General features: G+C 47.3%; 1 protein-coding gene across 1 annotated transcript in view; it reads right to left on the bottom strand.

Moving 5' to 3' along the window:
- Positions 1–22,362, bottom strand: part of serinc4 (serine incorporator 4) — a 31,145-nt gene extending 8,783 nt beyond the window's left edge. The window contains exons 1-5 of the mRNA XM_079555621.1: positions 22,236–22,362; positions 11,079–11,246; positions 9,330–9,502; positions 7,749–7,828; positions 3,680–3,773 (exon numbers count right to left, since the gene is read on the bottom strand). Of these exons, the coding sequence (XP_079411747.1) occupies positions 3,680–3,773; positions 7,749–7,828; positions 9,330–9,502; positions 11,079–11,246; positions 22,236–22,337 (617 nt within the window). The 5' untranslated portion in view covers positions 22,338–22,362. The remainder of the gene's footprint in view (positions 1–3,679; positions 3,774–7,748; positions 7,829–9,329; positions 9,503–11,078; positions 11,247–22,235) is intronic.
- Positions 22,363–23,015: the final 653 nt, after the last annotated feature.

The following is a 23,015-nucleotide window of genomic DNA, read 5'->3' on the forward strand; positions in this document are numbered from 1 at the left end:
ACACACGCCCCCGTCAGCCTGGGACGAGAACTACAGGTCAGACTAAACACACGCCCCCATCAGCCTGGGACGGGAACTACAGGTCAGACTGAACACACACGCCCCCGTCAGCTTGGGACGGGAACTACAGGTCAGACTAAACACACGCCCCCGTCAGCCTGGGACGGGAACTACAGGTCAGACTAAACACACGCCCCCGTCAGCCTGGGACGGGAACTACAGGTCAGACTAAACACACGCCCCCGTCAGCCTGGGACGAGAACTACAGGTCAGACTAAACACACGCCCCCGTCAGCCTGGGACGGGAACTACAGGTCAGACTAAACACACACACCCCCGTCAGCCTGGGACGGGAACTACAGGTCAGACTAAACACACCCCCCCGTCAGCCTGGGACGGGAACTACAGGTCAGACTAAACACACACGCCCCCGTCAGCCTGGGACGGGAACTACAGGTCAGACTAAACACACACGCCCCCGTCAGCCTGGGACGGGAACTACAGGTCAGACTAAACACACACGCCCCCGTCAGCCTGCGAGGGGAACTACAGGTCAGACTAAACACACGCCCCCGTCAGCCTGGGACGGGAACTACAGGTCAGACTAAACACACGCCCCCGTCAGCCTGGGACGGGAACTACAGGTCAGACTAAACACACACGCCCCCGTCAGCCTGCGAAGGGAACTACAGGTCAGACTAAACACACGCCCCCGTCAGCCTGGGACGAGAACTACAGGTCAGACTAAACACACGCCCCCGTCAGCCTGGGACGAGAACTACAGGTCAGACTAAACACACACCCCCGTCAGTCTGGGACGAGAACTACAGGTCAGACTAAACACACACGCCCCCGTCAGCCTGGGACGAGAACTACAGGTCAGACTAAACACACGCCCCCGTCAGTCTGGGACGAGAACTACAGGTCAGACTAAACACACACGCCCCCGTCAGCCTGGGACGAGAACTACAGGTCAGACTAAACACACACGCCCCCGTCAGCCTGGGACGGGAACTACAGGTCAGACTAAACACACGCCCCCGTCAGTCTGGGACGAGAACTACAGGTCAGACTAAACACACGCCCCCGTCAGTCTGGGACGGGAACTACAGGTCAGACTAAACACACGCCCCCGTCAGCCTGGGACGGGAACTACAGGTCAGACTAAACACACGCCCCCGTCAGCCTGGGACGGGAACTACAGGTCAGACTAAACACACACGCCCCCGTCAGCCTGGGACGGGAACTACAGGTCAGACTAAACACACGCCCCCGTCAGCCTGGGACGAGAACTACAGGTCAGACTAAACACACACGCCCCCGTCAGCCTGGGACGGGAACTACAGGTCAGACTAAACACACGCCCTCGTCAGCCTGGGACGAGAACTACAGGTCAGACTAAACACACACGCCCCCGTCAGCCTGGGACGGGAACTACAGGTCAGACTAAACACACACGCCCCCGTCAGCCTGGGACGAGAACTACAGGTCAGACTAAACACACGCCCCCGTCAGCCTGGGATGAGAACTACAGGTCAGACTAAACACACGCCCCCGTCAGCCTGGGACGGGAACTACAGGTCAGACTGAACACACGCCCCCGTCAGCCTGGGATGAGAACTACAGGTCAGACTAAACACACGCCCCCGTCAGCCTGGGACGGGAACTACAGGTCAGACTAAACACACGCCCCCGTCAGCCTGGGACGAGAACTACAGGTCAGACTGAACACACGCCCCCGTCAGCCTGGGACGGGAACTACAGGTCAGACTAAACACACGCCCTCGTCAGCCTGGGACGGGAACTACAGGTCAGACTAAACACACACGCCCCCGTCAGCCTGGGACGGGAACTACAGGTCAGACTGAACACACGCCCCCGTCAGCCTGGGACGGGAACTACAGGTCAGACTGAACACACGCCCCCATCAGCCTGGGACGGGAACTACAGGTCAGACTAAACACACGCCCTCGTCAGCCTGGGACGGGAACTACAGGTCAGACTAAACACACGCCCCCGTCAGCCTGGGACGGGAACTACAGGTCAGACTAAACACACACGCCCTCGTCAGCCTGGGACGGGAACTACAGGTCAGACTAAACACACGCCCCCGTCAGCCTGGGACGGGAACTACAGGTCAGACTAAGCACACGCCCCCGTCAGCCTGGGACGGGAACTACAGGTCAGACTAAACACACACGCCCTCGTCAGCCTGCGAAGGGAACTACAGGTCAGACTGAACACACGCCCCCGTCAGCCTGGGATGAGAACTACAGGTCAGACTAAACACACACGCCCGTCAGCCTGGGACGGGAACTACAGGTCAGACTAAACACACACGCCCGTCAGCCTGGGACGGGAACTACAGGTCAGACTAAACACACACCCCCGTCAGCCTGGGACGAGAACTACAGGTCAGACTAAACACACGCCCCCGTCAGCCTGGGACGGGAACTACAGGTCAGACTACACACACACGCCCCCGTCAGCCTGGGACGGGAACTACAGGTCAGACTAAACACACGCCCCCGTCAGCCTGGGACGGGAACTACAGGTCAGACTAAACACACGCCCCCGTCAGCCTGGGACGGGAACTACAGGTCAGACTAAACACACACGCCCCCGTCAGCCTGGGACGGGAACTACAGGTCAGACTAAACACACGCCCCCGTCAGCCTGGGACGGGAACTACAGGTCAGACTAAACACACGCCCCCGTCAGCCTGGGACGGGAACTACAGGTCAGACTAAACACACACGCCCCCGTCAGCCTGGGACGGGAACTACAGGTCAGACTAAACACACGCCCCCGTCAGCCTGGGACGGGAACTACAGGTCAGACTAAACACACGCCCCCGTCAGCCTGGGACGGGAACTACAGGTCAGACTAAACACACGCCCCCGTCAGCCTGGGACGGGAACTACAGGTCAGACTAAACACACGCCCCCGTCAGCCTGGGACGGGAACTACAGGTCAGACTAAACACACGACCCCGTCAGCCTGGGACGGGAACTACAGGTCAGACTGAACACACGCCCCCGTCAGTCTGGGACGGGAACTACAGGTCAGACTAAACACACGCCCCCGTCAGCCTGGGACGGGAACTACAGGTCAGACTGAACACACGCCCCCGTCAGTCTGGGACGGGAACTACAGGTCAGACTAAACACACGCCCCCGTCAGTCTGGGACGGGAACTACAGGTCAGACTGAACACACACGCCCCCGTCAGCCTGGGACGGGAACTACAGGTCAGACTAAACACACACGCCCCCGTCAGCCTGGGACGGGAACTACAGGTCAGACTAAACACACACGCCCCCGTCAGCCTGGGACGGGAACTACAGGTCAGACTAAACACACACGCCCCCGTCAGCCTGGGACGGGAACTACAGGTCAGACTAAACACACGCCCCCGTCAGCCTGGGACGGGAACTACAGGTCAGACTAAACACACGCCCCCGTCAGCCTGGGACGAGAACTACAGGTCAGACTGAACACACACGCCCCCGTCAGCCTGGGACGGGAACTACAGGTCAGACTAAACACACACGCCCCCGTCAGCCTGGGACGGGAACTACAGGTCAGACTAAACACACACACGCACACGAACCTATGACACACACACAGTCTAGCGCCCCCTGTAGGCTGCATGGAAAATGAGCTGATGAATCTTTTACCAGTTTTTGTTCCACTGATGAGCGAACGCCGTGATGAGGACGAGCTGGATCAGGATGAAGGTGAATCCGCCCATCACGCCCACGTAGTGCCAGGCTGGAAACACATGTGGATGAGACATAACTGTCATATAATCACATACTCTCTGCTACATGTGGGATATAATCACATACTCTCTGCTACATGTGGGATATAATCACATACTCTCTGCTACATGTGGAATATAATCACATACCCCCTTTTACATGTGGGATATAATCACATACCCCTTTTTACATGTGGGATATAATCACATACTCTCTGCTACATGTGGGATATAATCACATACTCTCTGCTACATGTGGGATATAATCACATACTCTGCTACATGTGGGATATAATCACATACTCTCTGCTACATGTGGGATATAATCACATACTCTCTGTTACATGTGGGATATAATCACATACCCTCTGCTACATGTGGAATATAATCACATACTCTGCTACATGTGGGATATAATCACATACCCTCTGCTACATGTGGGATATAATCACATACCCTCTGCTACATGTGGGATATAATCACATACTCTCTGCTACATGTGGGATATAATCACATACCCTCTGCTACATGTGGAATATAATCACATACCCTCTGCTACATGTGGAATATAATCACATACCCTCTGCTACATGTGGGATATAATCACATACTCTCTGCTACATGTGGAATATAATCACATACTCTCTGCTACATGTGGGATATAATCACATACTCCCTGCTACATGTGGGATATAATCACATACTCTCTGCTACATGTGGGATATAATCACATACTCTCTGCTACATGTGGAATATAATCACATACTCTCTGCTACATGTGGAATATAATCACATACTCTCTGCTACATGTGGAATATAATCACATACTCTCTGCTACATGTGGGATATAATCACATACTCTCTGCTACATGTGGGATATAATCACATACTCTCTGCTACATGTGGGATATAATCACATACTCTCTGCTACATGTGGGATATAATCACATACCCTCTGCTACATGTGGAATATAATCACATACCCTCTGCTACATAAGGAATATAATCACATACCCTCTGCTACATGTGGAATATAATCACATACTCTCTGCTACATGTGGGATATAATCACATACTCTCTGCTACATGTGGGATATAATCACATACTCTCTGCTACATGTGGAATATAATCACATACCCTCTGCTACATGTGGAATATAATCACATACTCTCTGCTACATGTGGGATATAATCACATACTCTCTGCTACATGTGGGATATAATCACATACTCTCTGCTACATGTGGGATATAATCACATACTCTCTGCTACATGTGGAATATAATCACATACCCTCTGCTACATGTGGGATATAATCACATACTCTCTGCTACATGTGGGATATAATCACATACTCTCTGCTACATGTGGGATATAATCACATACTCTGCTACGTGTGGGATATAATCACATACCCTCTGCTACATGTGGGATATAATCACATACTCTCTGCTACATGTGGAATATAATCACATACTCTCTGCTACATGTGGGATATAATCACATACCCTCTGCTACATGTGGAATATAATCACATACTCTCTGCTACATGTGGGATATAATCACATACTCTCTGCTACGTGTGGGATATAATCACATACCCTCTGCTACATGTGGGATATAATCACATACCCTCTGCTACATGTGGAATATAATCACATACTCTCTGCTACATGTGGGATATAATCACATACTCTCTGCTACGTGTGGGATATAATCACATACCCTCTGCTACATGTGGGATATAATCACATACCCTCTGCTACATGTGGAATATAATCACATACTCTCTGCTACATGTGGGATATAATCACATACTCTCTGCTACATGTGGGATATAATCACATACTCTCTGCTACATGTGGAATATAATCACATACTCTCTGCTACATGTGGGATATAATCACATACCCTCTGCTACATGTGGAATATAATCACATACTCTCTGCTACATGTGGGATATAATCACATACTCTCTGCTACGTGTGGGATATAATCACATACCCTCTGCTACATGTGGGATATAATCACATACCCTCTGCTACATGTGGAATATAATCACATACTCTCTGCTACATGTGGGATATAATCACATACTCTCTGCTACGTGTGGGATATAATCACATACCCTCTGCTACATGTGGGATATAATCACATACCCTCTGCTACATGTGGAATATAATCACATACTCTCTGCTACATGTGGGATATAATCACATACTCTCTGCTACATGTGGGATATAATCACATACTCTCTGCTACATGTGGAATATAATCACATACTCTCTGCTACATGTGGGATATAATCACATACCCTCTGCTACATGTGGAATATAATCACATACTCTCTGCTACATGTGGGATATAATCACATACTCTCTGCTACGTGTGGGATATAATCACATACCCTCTGCTACATGTGGGATATAATCACATACCCTCTGCTACATGTGGAATATAATCACATACTCTCTGCTACATGTGGGATATAATCACATACTCTCTGCTACATGTGGGATATAATCACATACTCTCTGCTACATGTGGGATATAATCACATACTCTCTGCTACATGTGGGATATAATCACATACTCTCTGCTACATGTGGGATATAATCACATACTCTCTGCTACATGTGGATATAATCACATACTCTCTGCTACATGTGGGATATAATCACATACTCTCTGCTACATGTGGAATATAATCACATACTCTCTGCTACATATGTGGGATATAATCACATACTCTCTGCTACGTGTGGGATATAATCACATACCCTCTGCTACATGTGGGATATAATCACATACTCTCTGCTACATGTGGGATATAATCACATACTCTCTGCTACATGTGGGATATAATCGACATACTCTCTGCTACGTGTGGGATAATCACATACTCTCTGCTACATGTGGGATATAATCACATACTCTCTGTACATGTGGGATATAATCACATACTCTCTGCTACGTGTGGGATATAATCACATACTCTCTGCTACATGTGGGATATAATCACATACTCTCTGCTACATGTGGGATATAATCACATACTCTCTGCTACATGTGGGATATAATCACATACTCTCTGCTACATGTGGGATATAATCACATACTCTCTGCTACATGTGGGATATAATCACATACTCTCTGCTACATGTGGGATATAATCACATACTCTCTGCTACATGTGGGATATAATCACATACTCTCTGCTACATGTGGGATATAATCACATACTCTCTGCTACATGTGGGATATAATCACATACTCTCTGCTACGTGTGGGATATAATCACATACTCTCTGCTACATGTGGGATATAATCACATACTCTCTGCTACATGGGGAATATAATCACATACTCTCTGCTACATGTGGGATATAATCACATACCTCTCTGCTACATGTGGGATATAATCACATACTCTCTGCTACATGTGGGATATAATCACATACTCTCTGCTACATGTGGGATATAATCACATACTCTCTGCTCCGTGTGGGATATAATCACATACTCTCTGCTACATGGTGGAATATAATCACATACCCTCTGCTACATGTGGGATATAATCACATACCCTCTGCTACATGTGGGATATAATCACATACTCTCTGCTACATGTGGGATATAATCACATACCCTCTGCTACATGTGGGATATAATCACATACCCTCTGCTACATGTGGGATATAATCACATACCCTCTGCTACATGTGGGATATAATCACATACTCTCTGCTACATGTGGGATATAATCACATACTCTCTGCTACATGGGCTACATGCTACATGCCCCACGAGCCCCACTTGACTCACAGCTAAGCCACACATGCCTTCTGTTGTTCTGGCTAATGGACGTTCACTGGAGAATAAAACAGATGAACTTCTGAGCTCTTCAGAAGAAAGCTAAACACTGTTGTGGAGCGGAGGGAGCTGCGCAGGAGGAAGGATCCATGTTACTGAGGTGTGTTTCTCACCGTGGAGGAAAGACTCTGTGGGGATGAAGAAGGCGGCGGTGCACATCCCCAACAACGTCAGGAACTTCACCAACCAGAACCTGCAGGAGAAAGAGCTTTCAGCATCTGGACAAGGCGGAGCTTTCTCAGTCCAGAAGATCTCAGGACCTGAACACGCTGAAGACAAACGGACTGAAGACAAACGGACTGAAGACAAACGGACTGAAGATAAACGGACTGAAGACAAACGGACTGAAGATAAACGGACTGAAGATAAACAGACTGAAGATAAACGGACTGAAGACAAACGGACTGAAGACAAACGGACTGAAGACAAACGGACTGAAGATAAACGGACTGAAGACAAACGGACTGAAGACAAACGGACTGAAGATAAACGGACTGAAGACAAACGGACTGAAGATAAACGGACTGAAGATAAACAGACTGAAGACAAACGGACTGAAGATAAACGGACTGAAGATAAACGGACTGAAGACAAACGGACTGAAGACAAACGGACTGAAGATAAACAGACTGAAGATAAACGGACTGAAGATAAACGGACTGAAGATAAACGGACTGAAGAGAAACGGACTGAAGACAAACGGACTGAAGATAAACAGACTGAAGATAAACGGACTGAAGATAAACGGACTGAAGACAAACGGACTGAAGATAAACAGACTGAAGATAAACAGACTGAAGATAAACGGACTGAAGATAAACAGACTGAAGATAAACGGACTGAAGATAAACGGACTGAAGATAAACGGACTGAAGATAAACGGACTGAAGATAAACGGACTGAAGATAAACAGACTGAAGACAAACGGACTGAAGATAAACGGACTGAAGATAAACGGACTGAAGATAAACGGACTGAAGATAAACGGACTGAAGACAAACGGACTGAAGCTAAACGGACTGAAGACAAACGGACTGAAGATAAACAGACTGAAGACAAACGGACTGAAGATAAACGGACTGAAGATAAACGGACTGAAGACAAACGGACTGAAGATAAACGGACTGAAGATAAACGGACTGAAGATAAACGGACTGAAGACAAACGGACTGAAGACAAACGGACTGAAGACAAACGGACTGAAGATAAACGGACTGAAGACAAACGGACTGAAGATAAACGGACTGAAGACAATCACAGTGACGTCACAGTGAGACGGACAAATGTAAGAACCATCCAAGTTCACACAACCCTGACCCATGATAAGAACTTTGAGATTTAACAAATATTCACAATAATCGACCAAATGAAAGAAAACAACGGATTTTTAAGTTTTGTATTTAAAATGTCTTTGTAGATATTCATTGTGTCTAAATATAAAAAAGACTTTTAAACTCCACTGTCAACTTTACTCCTTTATAATTCATCATCATAATTACTTTATTAGATTATTTTTAGATGATATTAAGACTTTTTACGACCCCGCGGACACCCTGTTTGAGGAGCAATCAGTATTCTGTACTTTCATTACTTTCAGGGAGTACTCTTCAGTGGGATTACTCCTCAGTGGGAGTACTCTTTGGGAGTACCCTTCAGTTGGAGTACTCCTCAGTGGGATTACTCTACGGACTGACCCGTTGTGCAGTAATGCTCTGTAGTCCTGGCTGGAGCGGACGTCGATGAGGAACAGCGCCATCATGAGGTGGAAGCAGGAAGTGCCGAAGCAGACTCTGTAGACGGCAGAGTACCCCACGAGCACCTCACAGTCCCCCGAGGCCTCCAGGCACAGGGCGTTCAGGAAGGGCACCTGGAGCACAGAGGTGAGAGGGTCAGTCGTCTCAGGGTCTCAGGGTCAGTCGTCTCAGGGTCTCAGGGTCAGTCGTCTCAGGGTCAGTCGTCTCAGGGTCAGTCGTCTCAGGGTCTCAGGGTCAGTCGTCTCAGGGTCTCAGGGTCAGTCGTCTCAGGGTCAGTCGTCTCAGGGTCAGTCGTCTCAGGGTCAGTCGTCTCAGGGTCAGTCGTCTCAGGGTCAGTCGTCTCAGGGTCAGTCGTCTCAGGGTCTCAGGGTCAGTCGCCTCAGGGTCAGTCGTCTCAGGGTCTCAGGGTCAGTCGTCTCAGGGTCAGTCGTCTCAGGGTCAGTCGTCTCAGGGTCTCAGGGTCAGTCGTCTCAGGGTCAGTCGTCTCAGGGTCAGTCGTCTCAGAGTCAGTCGTCTCAGGGTCTCAGGGTCAGTCGTCTCAGGGTCTCAGGGTCAGTCGCCTCAGGGTCAGTCGCCTCAGGGTCAGTCGTCTCAGGGTCTCAGGGTCAGTCGTCTCAGGGTCTCGGGGTCAGTCGTCTCAGGGTCTCAGGGTCAGTCGCCTCAGGGTCAGTCGCCTCAGGGTCAGTCGTCTCAGGGTCAGTCGTCTCAGGGTCTCAGGGTCAGTCGCCTCAGGGTCAGTCGCCTCAGGGTCAGTCGTCTCAGGGTCAGTCGTCTCAGGGTCTCAGGGTCAGTCGCCTCAGGGTCAGTCGTCTCAGGGTCAGTCGCCTCAGGGTCAGTCGTCTCAGGGTCTCAGGGTCAGTCGCCTCAGGGTCAGTCGTCTCAGGGTCTCAGGGTCAGTCGTCTCAGGGTCTCAGGGTCAGTCGCCTCAGGGTCAGTCGTCTCAGGGTCTCAGGGTCAGTCGCCTCAGGGTCAGTCGTCTCAGGGTCTCAGGGTCAGTCGCCTCAGGGTCAGTCGTCTCAGGGTCAGTCGTCTCAGGGTCTCAGGGTCTCAGGGTCAGTCGTCTCAGGGTCTCAGGGTCAGTCGTCTCAGGGTCTCAGGGTCTCAGGGTCAGTCGTCTCAGGGTCAGTCGTCTCAGGGTCAGTCGTCTCAGGGTCTCAGGGTCTCAGGGTCAGTCGCCTCAGGGTCAGTCGCCTCAGGGTCAGTCGCCTCAGGGTCAGTCGCCTCAGGGTCAGTCGTCTCAGGGTCAGTCGTCTCAGGGTCTCAGGGTCAGTCGCCTCAGGGTCAGTCGCCTCAGGGTCTCGGGGTCCGTCGTCGCGGGGTCAGTCGCCTCAGGGTCAGTCGTCTCAGGGTCAGTCGCCTCAGGGTCTCAGGGTCAGTCGCCTCAGGGTCAGTCGTCTCAGGGTCTCGGGGTCAGTCGTCTCAGGGTCAGTCGCCTCAGGGTCTCAGGGTCAGTCGCCTCAGGGTCAGTCGTCTCAGGGTCTCAGGGTCAGTCGCCTCAGGGTCAGTCGTCTCAGGGTCTCAGGGTCAGTCGCCTCAGGGTCAGTCGCCTCAGGGTCAGTCGTCTCAGGGTCTCAGGGTCAGTCGCCTCAGGGTCAGTCGCCTCAGGGTCAGTCGTCTCAGGGTCTCAGGGTCAGTCGCCTCAGGGTCCGTCGTCGCGGGGTCAGTCGCCTCGGGGTCCGTCGTACTCACGTTCTCGCGCACCAGGTCGGTGACGGTCCGCGACAGCATGAGGCAGGACAGGGTGCAGCTGAACACGTGGAACAGCGTGTACATGGCCCGGGTCGAGGTCGAGGCTTTGACGGCGGGACAGAACTGACAGCAGAGCGAGCAGGGGGCGGGGCCACAGCAGCAGCACACCTGAGGACCACAGGACCACAGGACCACAGGTAAAGACCACAGGACCACAGGTAAAGACCACAGGACCACAGGACCACGGGACCACGGGTAAAGACCACAGGACCACAGGTAAAGACCACAGGACCACAAGACCACAGGTAAAGACCACAGGACCACGGGTAAAGGTGACACATGCCATAACCAGGTACAAAACATCTTTCCTTTTGGTCAATGTTAAACCGTGCACTGTTCTATATATAAAACATGCCAAACGCCCATTCACTCTCTTTCATACAGCAGTGCAGGCGTTAGGGACTCGAACCTGTGCCTACAGCACTGTGGTTGTTGTCGTGTAGGCCTACAGCACTGTGGTGGTTGTTGTCGTGTAGGCCTACAGCACTATGGTTGTTGTTGTCGTGTAGGCCTACAGCACTGTGGTTGTTGTTGTGTAGGTCTACAGCACTGTGGTGGTTGTTGTGTAGGCCTACAGCACTGTGGTGGTTGTGTAGGTCTACAGCACTGTGGTTGTTGTTGTGTAGGTCTACAGCACTGTGGTGGTTGTTGTGTAGGCCTACAGCACTATGGTTGTTGTTGTTGTGTAGGTCTACAGCACTGTGGTTGTTGTTGTGTAGGTCTACAGCACTGTGGTTGTTGTTGTGTAGGTCTACAGCACTATGGTGGTTGTTGTTGTGTAGGCCTACAGCACTGTGGTTGTTGTGTAGGTCTACAGCACTGTGGTTGTTGTGTAGGCCTACAGCACTGTGGTGGTTGTTGTGTAGGCCTACAGCACTGTGGTTGTTGTGTAGGTCTACAGCACTGTGGTTGTTGTGTAGGTCTACAGCACTGTGGTGGTTGTTGTGTAGGCCTACAGCACTGTGGTGGTTGTTGTGTAGGCCTACAGCACTGTGGTTGTTGTGGAGGCCTACAGCACTGTGGTGGTTGTTGTGTAGGCCTACAGCACTGTGGTGGTTGTTGTGTAGGCCTACAGCACTGTGGTTGTTGTTGTGTAGGCCTACAGCACTGTGGTTGTTGTTGTGTAGGCCTACAGCACTGTGGTTGTTGTTGTGTAGGTCTACAGCACTGTGGTGGTTGTTGTGTAGGTCTACAGCACTGTGGTTGTTGTTGTCGTGTAGGCCTACAGCACTGTGGTGGTTGTGTAGGTCTACAGCACTGTGGTTGTTGTGTAGGCCTACAGCACTGTGGTGGTTGTTGTGTAGGTCTACAGCACTGTGGTTGTTGTTGTGTAGGTCTACAGCACTATGGTGGTTGTTGTTGTGTAGGCCTACAGCACTGTGGTTGTTGTGTAGGTCTACAGCACTGTGGTTGTTGTGTAGGCCTACAGCACTGTGGTGGTTGTTGTGTAGGCCTACAGCACTGTGGTTGTTGTGTAGGTCTACAGCACTGTGGTTGTTGTGTAGGTCTACAGCACTGTGGTGGTTGTTGTGTAGGCCTACAGCACTGTGGTGGTTGTTGTGTAGGCCTACAGCACTGTGGTTGTTGTGGAGGCCTACAGCACTGTGGTGGTTGTTGTGTAGGCCTACAGCACTGTGGTGGTTGTTGTGTAGGCCTACAGCACTGTGGTTGTTGTTGTGTAGGCCTACAGCACTGTGGTTGTTGTTGTGTAGGCCTACAGCACTGTGGTTGTTGTTGTGTAGGTCTACAGCACTGTGGTGGTTGTTGTGTAGGTCTACAGCACTGTGGTTGTTGTTGTCGTGTAGGCCTACAGCACTGTGGTTGTTGTTGTCGTGTAGGCCTACAGTTAAATGTGCGTCTGGAGGAAGTTCCTCCCTGACAGCTTTATTCAGACGCGTCTTATCACAGCTGACGCTCATCCAGCTTTGGCTCAGACCTCTGGCCTGTTTGCACTTTTCAGACTCTGTCACACAGAACTTACTTTGAGTTTCTGTAATTCATCAATAATCATGGCTCGCCCACTTACGCATCAACACACTAAAGCACTAAAGTCAATCGACCCTTTTATTTCCTTCTGTGACTTAGCAACAGATCAACTTTGTCTGTGGAGGCTCTCAATCGTACAGGAGTTGTCCATCTTCAATGAAGGTTCTTGAATTCATCGTCTGCACTCTGTAGTTAAAACAATTTCAACTTTCAACTTGAAAAGCGGTTCAACTCTTCATCCAAAAGGCTTCGTCAGTAACTTTGGCTGAAGAGTTGAAACGCTTTTCAACTACAGAGTACAGACGATGACTCAAGAACCTTCATTGAAGATAAACTTTAATTGAAGTAAGCTTTCCTGAATGTTCTGTGACAAAATACATTTTTATGATATAAATCTGCACAATCCTGAAATACATGATTCAATCCTATGCAGCAAATGTAAATACACAAATTAAAATCTTTGAATCAATGAAGCCAAATGTAATGGCAGAAAGTCTGTTTAATAATATTAATAATATAAATAATATAACCCCGTCCACAGTCACCATGAGCTCAGTCAGCAGCTCCGAGAGCGTCAGAGTCACTTATAATCTGATCAGATTATTCCAGGACAGAAATACTGCATTAATCTGAGGCCTGACCTACATCCCTCACTTTCACCACCGTAACCACAGAAACTCACTTTAACTACAGCCGTAACCACAGAAACTCACTTTAACTACAGTCGTAACCACAGAAACTCACTTTAACTACAGCCGTAACCACGGAAACTCACTTTAACTACAGCCGTAACCACAGAAACTCACTTTAACTACAGCCGTAACCACGGAAACTCACTTTAACTACAGCCGTAACCACAGAAACTCACTTTAACTACAGCCGTAACCACGGAAACTCACTTTAACTACAGCCGTAACCACAGAAACTCACTTTAACTACAGCCGTAACCACAGAAACTCACTTTAACTACAGCCGTAACCACAGAAACTCACTTTAACTACAGCCGTAACCACGGAAACTCACTTTAACTACAGCCGTAACCACAGAAACTCACTTTAACTACAGCCGTAACCACGGAAACTCACTTTAACTACAGCCGTAACCACAGAAACTCACTTTAACTACAGCCGTAACCACGGAAACTCACTTTAACTACAGCCGTAACCACAGAAACTCACTTTAACTACAGCCGTAACCACGGAAACTCACTTTAACTACAGCCGTAACCACGGAAACTCACTTTAACTACAGCCGTAACCACAGAAACTAACTTTAACTACAGCCGTAACCACGGAAACTCACTTTAACTACAGCCGTAACCACAGAAACTCACTTTAACTACAGCCGTAACCACGGAAACTCACTTTAACTACAGCCGTAACCACAGAAACTCACTTTAACTACAGCCGTGACCACAGAAACTCACTTTAACTACAGCCGTAACCACGGAAACATACTTTAACTACAGCCGTAACCACGGAAACTCACTTTAACTACAGCCGTAACCACAGAAACTCACTTTAACTACAGCCATAACCACAGAAACTCACTTTAACTACAGCCGTAACCACGGAAACACACTTTAACTACAGCCGTAACCACAGAAACGTACTTTAACTACAGCCGTAACCACGGAAACTCACTTTAACTACAGCCATAACCACAGAAACTCACTTTAACTACAGCCGTAACCACAGAAACTCACTTTAACTACAGCCGTAACCACGGAAACTCACTTTAACTACAGCCGTAACCACAGAAACTAACTTTAACTACAGCCGTAACCACGGAAACTCACTTTAACTACAGCCGTAACCACAGAAACTCACTTTAACTACAGCCGTAACCACGGAAACACACTTTAACTACAGCCGTAACCACAGAAACTCACTTTAACTACAGCCGTAACCACAGAAACTCACTTTAACTACAGCCGTAACCACGGAAACTCACTTTAACTACAGCCGTAACCACAGAAACTCACTTTAACTACAGCCGTAACCACGGAAACTCACTTTAACTACAACCGTAAACACGGAAACTCACTTTAACTACAGCCGTAACCACAGAAACTCACTTTAACTACAGCCATAACCACAGAAACTCACTTTAACTACAGCCGTAACCACGGAAACTCACTTTAACTACAGCCATAACCACGGAAACTCACTTTAACTACAGCCGTAACCACAGAAACTCACTTTAACTACAGCCGTAACCACAGAAACTCACTTTAACTACAGCCATAACCACAGAAACTCACTTTAACTACAGCCATAACCACAGAAACTCACTTTAACTACAGCCATAACCACGGAAACTCACTTTAACTACAGCCGTAACCACAGAAACTCACTTTAACTACAGCCGTAACCACAGAAACTCACTTTAACTACAGCCGTAACCACAGAAACTCACTTTAACTACAGCCGTAACCACAGAAACTCACTTTAACTACAGCCGTAACCACAGAAACTCACTTTAACTACAGCCGTAACCACAGAAACTCACTTTAACTACAGCCATAACCACAGAAACTCACTTTAACTACAGCCGTAACCACAGAAACTCACTTTAACTACAGCCGTAACCACAGAAACTCACTTTAACTACAGCCGTAACCACGGAAACACACTTTAACTACAGCCGTAACCACGGAAACACACTTTAACTACAGCCGTAACCACAGAAACTCACTTTAACTACAGCCGTAACCACAGAAACTCACTTTAACTACAGCCGTAACCACGGAAACTCACTTTAACTACAGCCGTAACCACAGAAACTCACTTTAACTACAGCCGTAACCACAGAAACTCACTTTAACTACAGCCGTAACCACGGAAACTCACTTTAACTACAGCCGTAACCTCAGAAACTCACTTTAACTACAGCCATAACCACGGAAACTCACTTTAACTACAGCCGTAACCACAGAAACTCACTTTAACTACAGCCGTAACCACGGAAACTCACTTTAGCTACAGCCGTAACCACGGAAACTCACTTTAACTACAGCCATAACCACGGAAACTCACTTTAACTACAGCCATAACCACAGAAACTCACTTTAACTACAGCCGTAACCACGGAAACTCACTTTAGCTACAGCCGTAACCACGGAAACTCACTTTAGCTACAGCCGTAACCACGGAAACACACTTTAACTACAGCCGTAACCACGGAAACTCACTTTAACTACAGCCATAACCACGGAAACTCACTTTAACTACAGCCATAACCACGGAAACTCACTTTAACTACAGCCGTAACCACGGAAACTCACTTTAACTACAGCCGTAACCACGGAAACACACTTTAACTACAGCCGTAACCACAGAAACTCACTTTAACTACAGCCGTAACCACGGAAACTCACTTTAACTACAGCCGTAACCACAGAAACTCACTTTAACTACAGCCGTAACCACGGAAACTCACTTTAACTACAGCCGTAACCACGGAAACTCACTTTAACTACAGCCGTAACCACAGAAACTCACTTTAACTACAGCCGTAACCACGGAAACTCACTTTAACTACAGCCATAACCACGGAAACTCACTTTAACTACAGCCGTAACCACGGAAACACACTTTAACTACAGCCGTAACCACAGAAACTCACTTTAACTACAGCCGTAACCACGGAAACTCACTTTAACTACAGCCGTAACCACGGAAACATACTTTAACTACAGCCGTAACCACGGAAACTCACTTTAACTACAGCCGTAACCACGGAAACTCACTTTAACTACAGCCGTAACCACGGAAACTCACTTTAACTACAGCCGTAACCACAGAAACTCACTTTAACTACAGCCGTAACCACAGAAACTCACTTTAACTACAGCCGTAACCACGGAAACTCATTTTAACTACAGCCGTAACCACGGAAACTCACTTTAACTACAGCCGTAACCACGGAAACACACTTTAACTACAGCCGTAACCACAGAAACTCACTTTAACTACAGCCGTAACCACGGAAACTCACTTTAACTACAGCCGTAACCACGGAAACTCACTTTAACTACAGCCGTAACCACGGAAACTCACTTTAACTACAGCCGTAACCACAGAAACTCACTTTAACTACAGCCGTAACCACGGAAACACACTTTAACTACAGCCGTAACCACGGAAACTCACTTTAACTACAGCCGTAACCACAGAAACTCACTTTAACTACAGCCGTAACCACAGAAACTCACTTTAACTACAGCCGTAACCACAGAAACTCACTTTAACTACAGCCGTAACCACAGAAACTCACTTTAACTACAGCCGTAACCACAGAAACTCACTTTAACTACAGCCGTAACCACAGAAACTCACTTTAACTACAGCCGTAACCACAGAAACTCACTTTAACTACAGCCGTAACCACAGAAACACACTTTAACTACAGCCGTAACCACGGAAACACACTTTAACTACAGCCGTAACCACGGAAACACACTTTAACTACAGCCGTAACCACGGAAACTCACTTTAACTACAGCCGTAACCACAGAAACACACTTTAACTACAGCCGTAACCACAGAAACTCACTTTAACTACAGCCGTAACCACAGAAACTCACTTTAACTACAGCCGTAACCACAGAAACTCACTTTAACTACAGCCGTAACCACAGAAACTCACTTTAACTACAGCCGTAACCACAGAAACTCACTTTAACTACAGCCATAACCACGGAAACTCACTTTAACTACAGCCGTAACCACAGAAACTCACTTTAACTACAGCCGTAACCACAGAAACTCACTTTAACTACAGCCGTAACCACGGAAACTCACTTTAACTACAGCCGTAACCACAGAAACACACTTTAAGTACAGCCGTAACCACAGAAACTCACTTTAACTACAGCCGTAACCACAGAAACTCACTTTAACTACAGCCGTAACCACGGAAACATACTTTAACTACAGCCGTAACCACGGAAACTCACTTTAACTACAGCCGTAACCACGGAAACTCACTTTAACTACAGCCGTAACCACGGAAACTCACTTTAACTACAGCCGTAACCACAGAAACTCACTTTAACTACAGCCGTAACCACGGAAACTCACTTTAACTACAGCCGTAACCACGGAAAAATACTTTAACTACAGCCGTAACCACGGAAACTCACTTTAACTACAGCCGTAACCACGGAAACTCACTTTAACTACAGCCGTAACCACGGAAACTCACTTTAACTACAGCCGTAACCACAGAAACTCACTTTAACTACAGCCGTAACCACAGAAACTCACTTTAACTACAGCCGTAACCACGGAAACTCACTTTAACTACAGCCGTAACCACAGAAACTCACTTTAACTACAGCCGTAACCACGGAAACTCACTTTAACTACAGCCGTAACCACAGAAACTCACTTTAACTACAGCCGTAACCACAGAAACTCACTTTAACTACAGCCGTAACCACAGAAACTCACTTTAACTACAGCCGTAACCACGGAAACTCACTTTAACTACAGCCGTAACCACGGAAACACACTTTAACTACAGCCGTAACCACGGAAACTCACTTTAACTACAGCCGTAACCACAGAAACTCACTTTAACTACAGCCGTAACCACAGAAACTCACTTTAACTACAGCCGTAACCACAGAAACTCACTTTAACTACAGCCATAACCACGGAAACTCACTTTAACTACAGCCGTAACCACAGAAACACACTTTAACTACAGCCGTAACCACAGAAACTCACTTTAACTACAGCCGTAACCACGGAAACTCACTTTAACTACAGCCATAACCACGGAAACTCACTTTAACTACAGCCGTAACCACAGAAACTCACTTTAACTACAGCCGTAACCACGGAAACTCACTTTAACTACAGCCGTAACCACAGAAACTCACTTTAACTACAGCCGTAACCACAGAAACTCACTTTAACTACAGCCGTAACCACGGAAACTCACTTTAACTACAGCCGTAACCACGGAAACTCACTTTAACTACAGCCGTAACCACGGAAACTCACTTTAACTACAGCCGTAACCACGGAAACTCACTTTAACTACAGCCGTAACCACGGAAACTCACTTTAACTACAGCCGTAACCACGGAAACTCACTTTAACTACAGCCGTAACCACAGAAACTCACTTTAACTACAGCCGTAACCACAGAAACTCACTTTAACTACAGCCGTAACCACGGAAACTCACTTTAACTACAGCCGTAACCACGGAAACTCACTTTAACTACAGCCGTAACCACGGAAACACACTTTAACTACAGCCGTAACCACGGAAACTCACTTTAACTACAGCCGTAACCACAGAAACTCACTTTAACTACAGCCGTAACCACGGAAACTCACTTTAACTACAGCCGTAACCACGGAAACTCACTTTAACTACAGCCGTAACCACGGAAACTCACTTTAACTACAGCCGTAACCACGGAAACTCACTTTAACTACAGCCGTAACCACGGAAACTCACTTTAACTACAGCCGTAACCACGGAAACTCACTTTAACTACAGCCGTAACCACGGAAACTCACTTTAACTACAGCCGTAACCACAGAAACTCACTTTAACTACAGCCGTAACCACAGAAACTCACTTTAACTACAGCCGTAACCACGGAAACTCACTTTAACTACAGCCGTAACCACGGAAACTCACTTTAACTACAGCCGTAACCACGGAAACTCACTTTAGCTACAGCCGTAACCACGGAAACTCACTTTAACTACAGCCATAACCACGGAAACTCACTTTAACTACAGCCATAACCACGGAAACTCACTTTAACTACAGCCGTAACCACGGAAACTCACTTTAACTACAGCCGTAACCACAGAAACTCACTTTAACTACAGCCGTAACCACGGAAACTCACTTTAACTACAGCCGTAACCTCAGAAACTCACTTTAACTACAGCCGTAACCACAGAAACTCACTTTAACTACAGCCGTAACCACAGAAACTCACTTTAACTACAGCCGTAACCACAGAAACTCACTTTAACTACAGCCATAACCACAGAAACTCACTTTAACTACAGCCGTAACCACAGAAACTCACTTTAGCTACAGCCGTAACCACAGAAACTCACTTTAACTACAGCCGTAACCACGGAAACTCACTTTAACTACAGCCGTAACCACAGAAACTCACTTTAACTACAGCCGTAACCACAGAAACTCACTTTAACTACAGCCATAACCACGGAAACTCACTTTAACTACAGCCATAACCACAGAAACTCACTTTAACTACAGCCGTAACCACGGAAACTCACTTTAGCTACAGCCGTAACCACGGAAACTCACTTTAGCTACAGCCGTAACCACGGAAACACACTTTAACTACAGCCGTAACCACGGAAACTCACTTTAACTACAGCCATAACCACGGAAACTCACTTTAACTACAGCCATAACCACGGAAACTCACTTTAACTACAGCCGTAACCACGGAAACTCACTTTAACTACAGCCGTAACCACAGAAACTCACTTTAACTACAGCCGTAACCACGGAAACTCACTTTAACTACTGCCGTAACCACGGAAACTCCCTTTAACTACAGCCGTAACCACGGAAACTCACTTTAGCTACAGCCGTAACCACGGAAACTCACTTTAACTACAGCCGTAACCACGGAAACTCACTTTAACTACAGCCGTAACCACGGAAACTCACTTTAGCTACAGCCGTAACCACGGAAACTCACTTTAACTACAGCCATAACCACGGAAACTCACTTTAACTACAGCCATAACCACGGAAACTCACTTTAACTACAGCCGTAACCACGGAAACTCACTTTAACTACAGCCGTAACCACAGAAACTCACTTTAACTACAGCCGTAACCACAGAAACTCACTTTAACTACAGCCGTAACCAGGGACCTTCACTTTAATCAGGTACTTTGGGCCTGAGGTGGGTAATCATCACAACACTCACATTGTTCTACACGCCCTGTACTGAGGCGGAGCAGCTGATTATTGTGGTTGCCATGGTCACTGTTGAACTGCTGATGTTTTTTTTCTTAGATTTATGCGAAAATCAACATGAAGCGAAAACTGTTTCAAAGTTCAATGTCTCCTCTCTCAGCTCGTACAAACTAAAGTCCAGTTATCTCGTCATAAAAGCGTCGGTAGAAAAGACTTTCTGCCATAAAGACAAAACAATGTTTTTTTTAAATTCAATCACTTCCAAAAACTAATGAGGAACAACATCAACTATATATTTGGAGACATCTTTGTCCCATAGAGTTGTAGACACCTGCTCCACCTGCTCCACCCGCTCCACCCGCTCCACCCGCTCCACCTGCTCCACCTGACATGAGGACGTCATCACACTCTAAAACATTCATTTTCCAAAGTTCCCCATGATTGAAGTGAATGAAGTCAGAGCAACAATAACATGAACGTAACTCTTGTAAATGCTCAGGATTCGATCTGGACCTGATGGAACCGTCTGCTCTGTGACCACACAGTCCTGCCCCGGCTCCAGTCAGCGGCTCATTCACAAAACTCATGGAATTCTTTTGTCTTTGGCCACAGTAAAGTCTCTAAGGGGGCCCTCACAGGCCTCAGCCCAGGGGCCCCGACAGAGGCTTCCAGTCAGGACGGGCCCCCAGCCCAAAACCACAGCTAACATTCACATTTATATCAAACCAACCACTGAGTTTAGACTTTCCTCAGTCATTTCAGATGTTTCTCAGACACTTTAATCCTTTGGTCCTCAGGCCCTGGTTTGGGTTTTGGGTTGACATTAATAATATGGAAAATAACCTGGTGACTGATGCTGTTCAGGGTCATGTTATACATTAATATGATTAATAATAATATAATAATAATATAATAATAATAATGACCTGGTGGCTGATGCTCTTCAGGGTCATGTTATACATTAATATGATTAATAATAATAATAATAATAATAATAATAATAATAATAATAATAATAATAATAATAATAATAATAATACAATAATATAATAATATAATAATATAATAATAATGACCTGGTGGCTGATGCTGTACAGGGTCATGTTATACATTAATATGATTAATAATAATATAATAATAATAATAATAATATAATATAATAATAACCTGGTGGCTGATGCTGTATAAGACGCCGCTGCAGGGTCCATTTTTGTGGCTCATGTTCTTGCTCAGTTCCTGATCCTGGACCAGAGTCGCTCCTCGCACCATCAGGACCAGAACCACGAGTACCACGAGTACTACAAACACAAATACTGCTTCTGCATGTTCACACTGTCCACCTTCCTCCGACACAGTAAGTTCCAAAAACTTCATGTTTGTGGAGGCTCTCAGTCGTCCAGGGAGGATCCATCGTGGTCAAGTCCTCTCTCTACTGCAGTACCCAGGGGTACTACAGAGGAGTGGTACAGTTACTGCATCTTTACAGCGTCAAAGCAGAGCAGGTCCTCTCTGTTCAAGCAGTCAGCACGAGACTTCCTGATGGGTTCTCCTGGTGTCTCCTGTTCTCCTCACAGCGCTCTGAGGTTCTCCTGGTGTCTCCTGTTCTCCTCACAGAGCTCTGAGGTTCTCCTGGTGTCTCCTGTTCTCCTCACAGAGCTCTGAGGTTCTTCTGGTGTCTCCTGTTCTCCTCACAGAGCTCTGAGGTTCTCCTGTTCTCCTCACAGAGCTCTGAGGTTCTCCTGGGTTCTCCTCACAGAGCTCTGAGGTTCTCCTGGTCACCTCCTCCTCCTCCTCCTGGTCAGAGCTGCACTTCCACCAGGTTCCTGTAGGTGCCGCTCAAACGTCCTGGACTTCAGTGAATCCATGACCAGAACAATCCTCTGCAGACTCCATGTACTTCTGCAGTACTTTCCTCTCCGTGTCCCGTAGTACTGTCCTCCTGCAGTA

The sequence above is a fragment of the Gobius niger genome (assembly GCF_951799975.1).
Source record: "Gobius niger genome assembly, chromosome: 4".
Classification (NCBI taxonomy): Eukaryota; Metazoa; Chordata; class Actinopteri; order Gobiiformes; family Gobiidae; genus Gobius; species Gobius niger.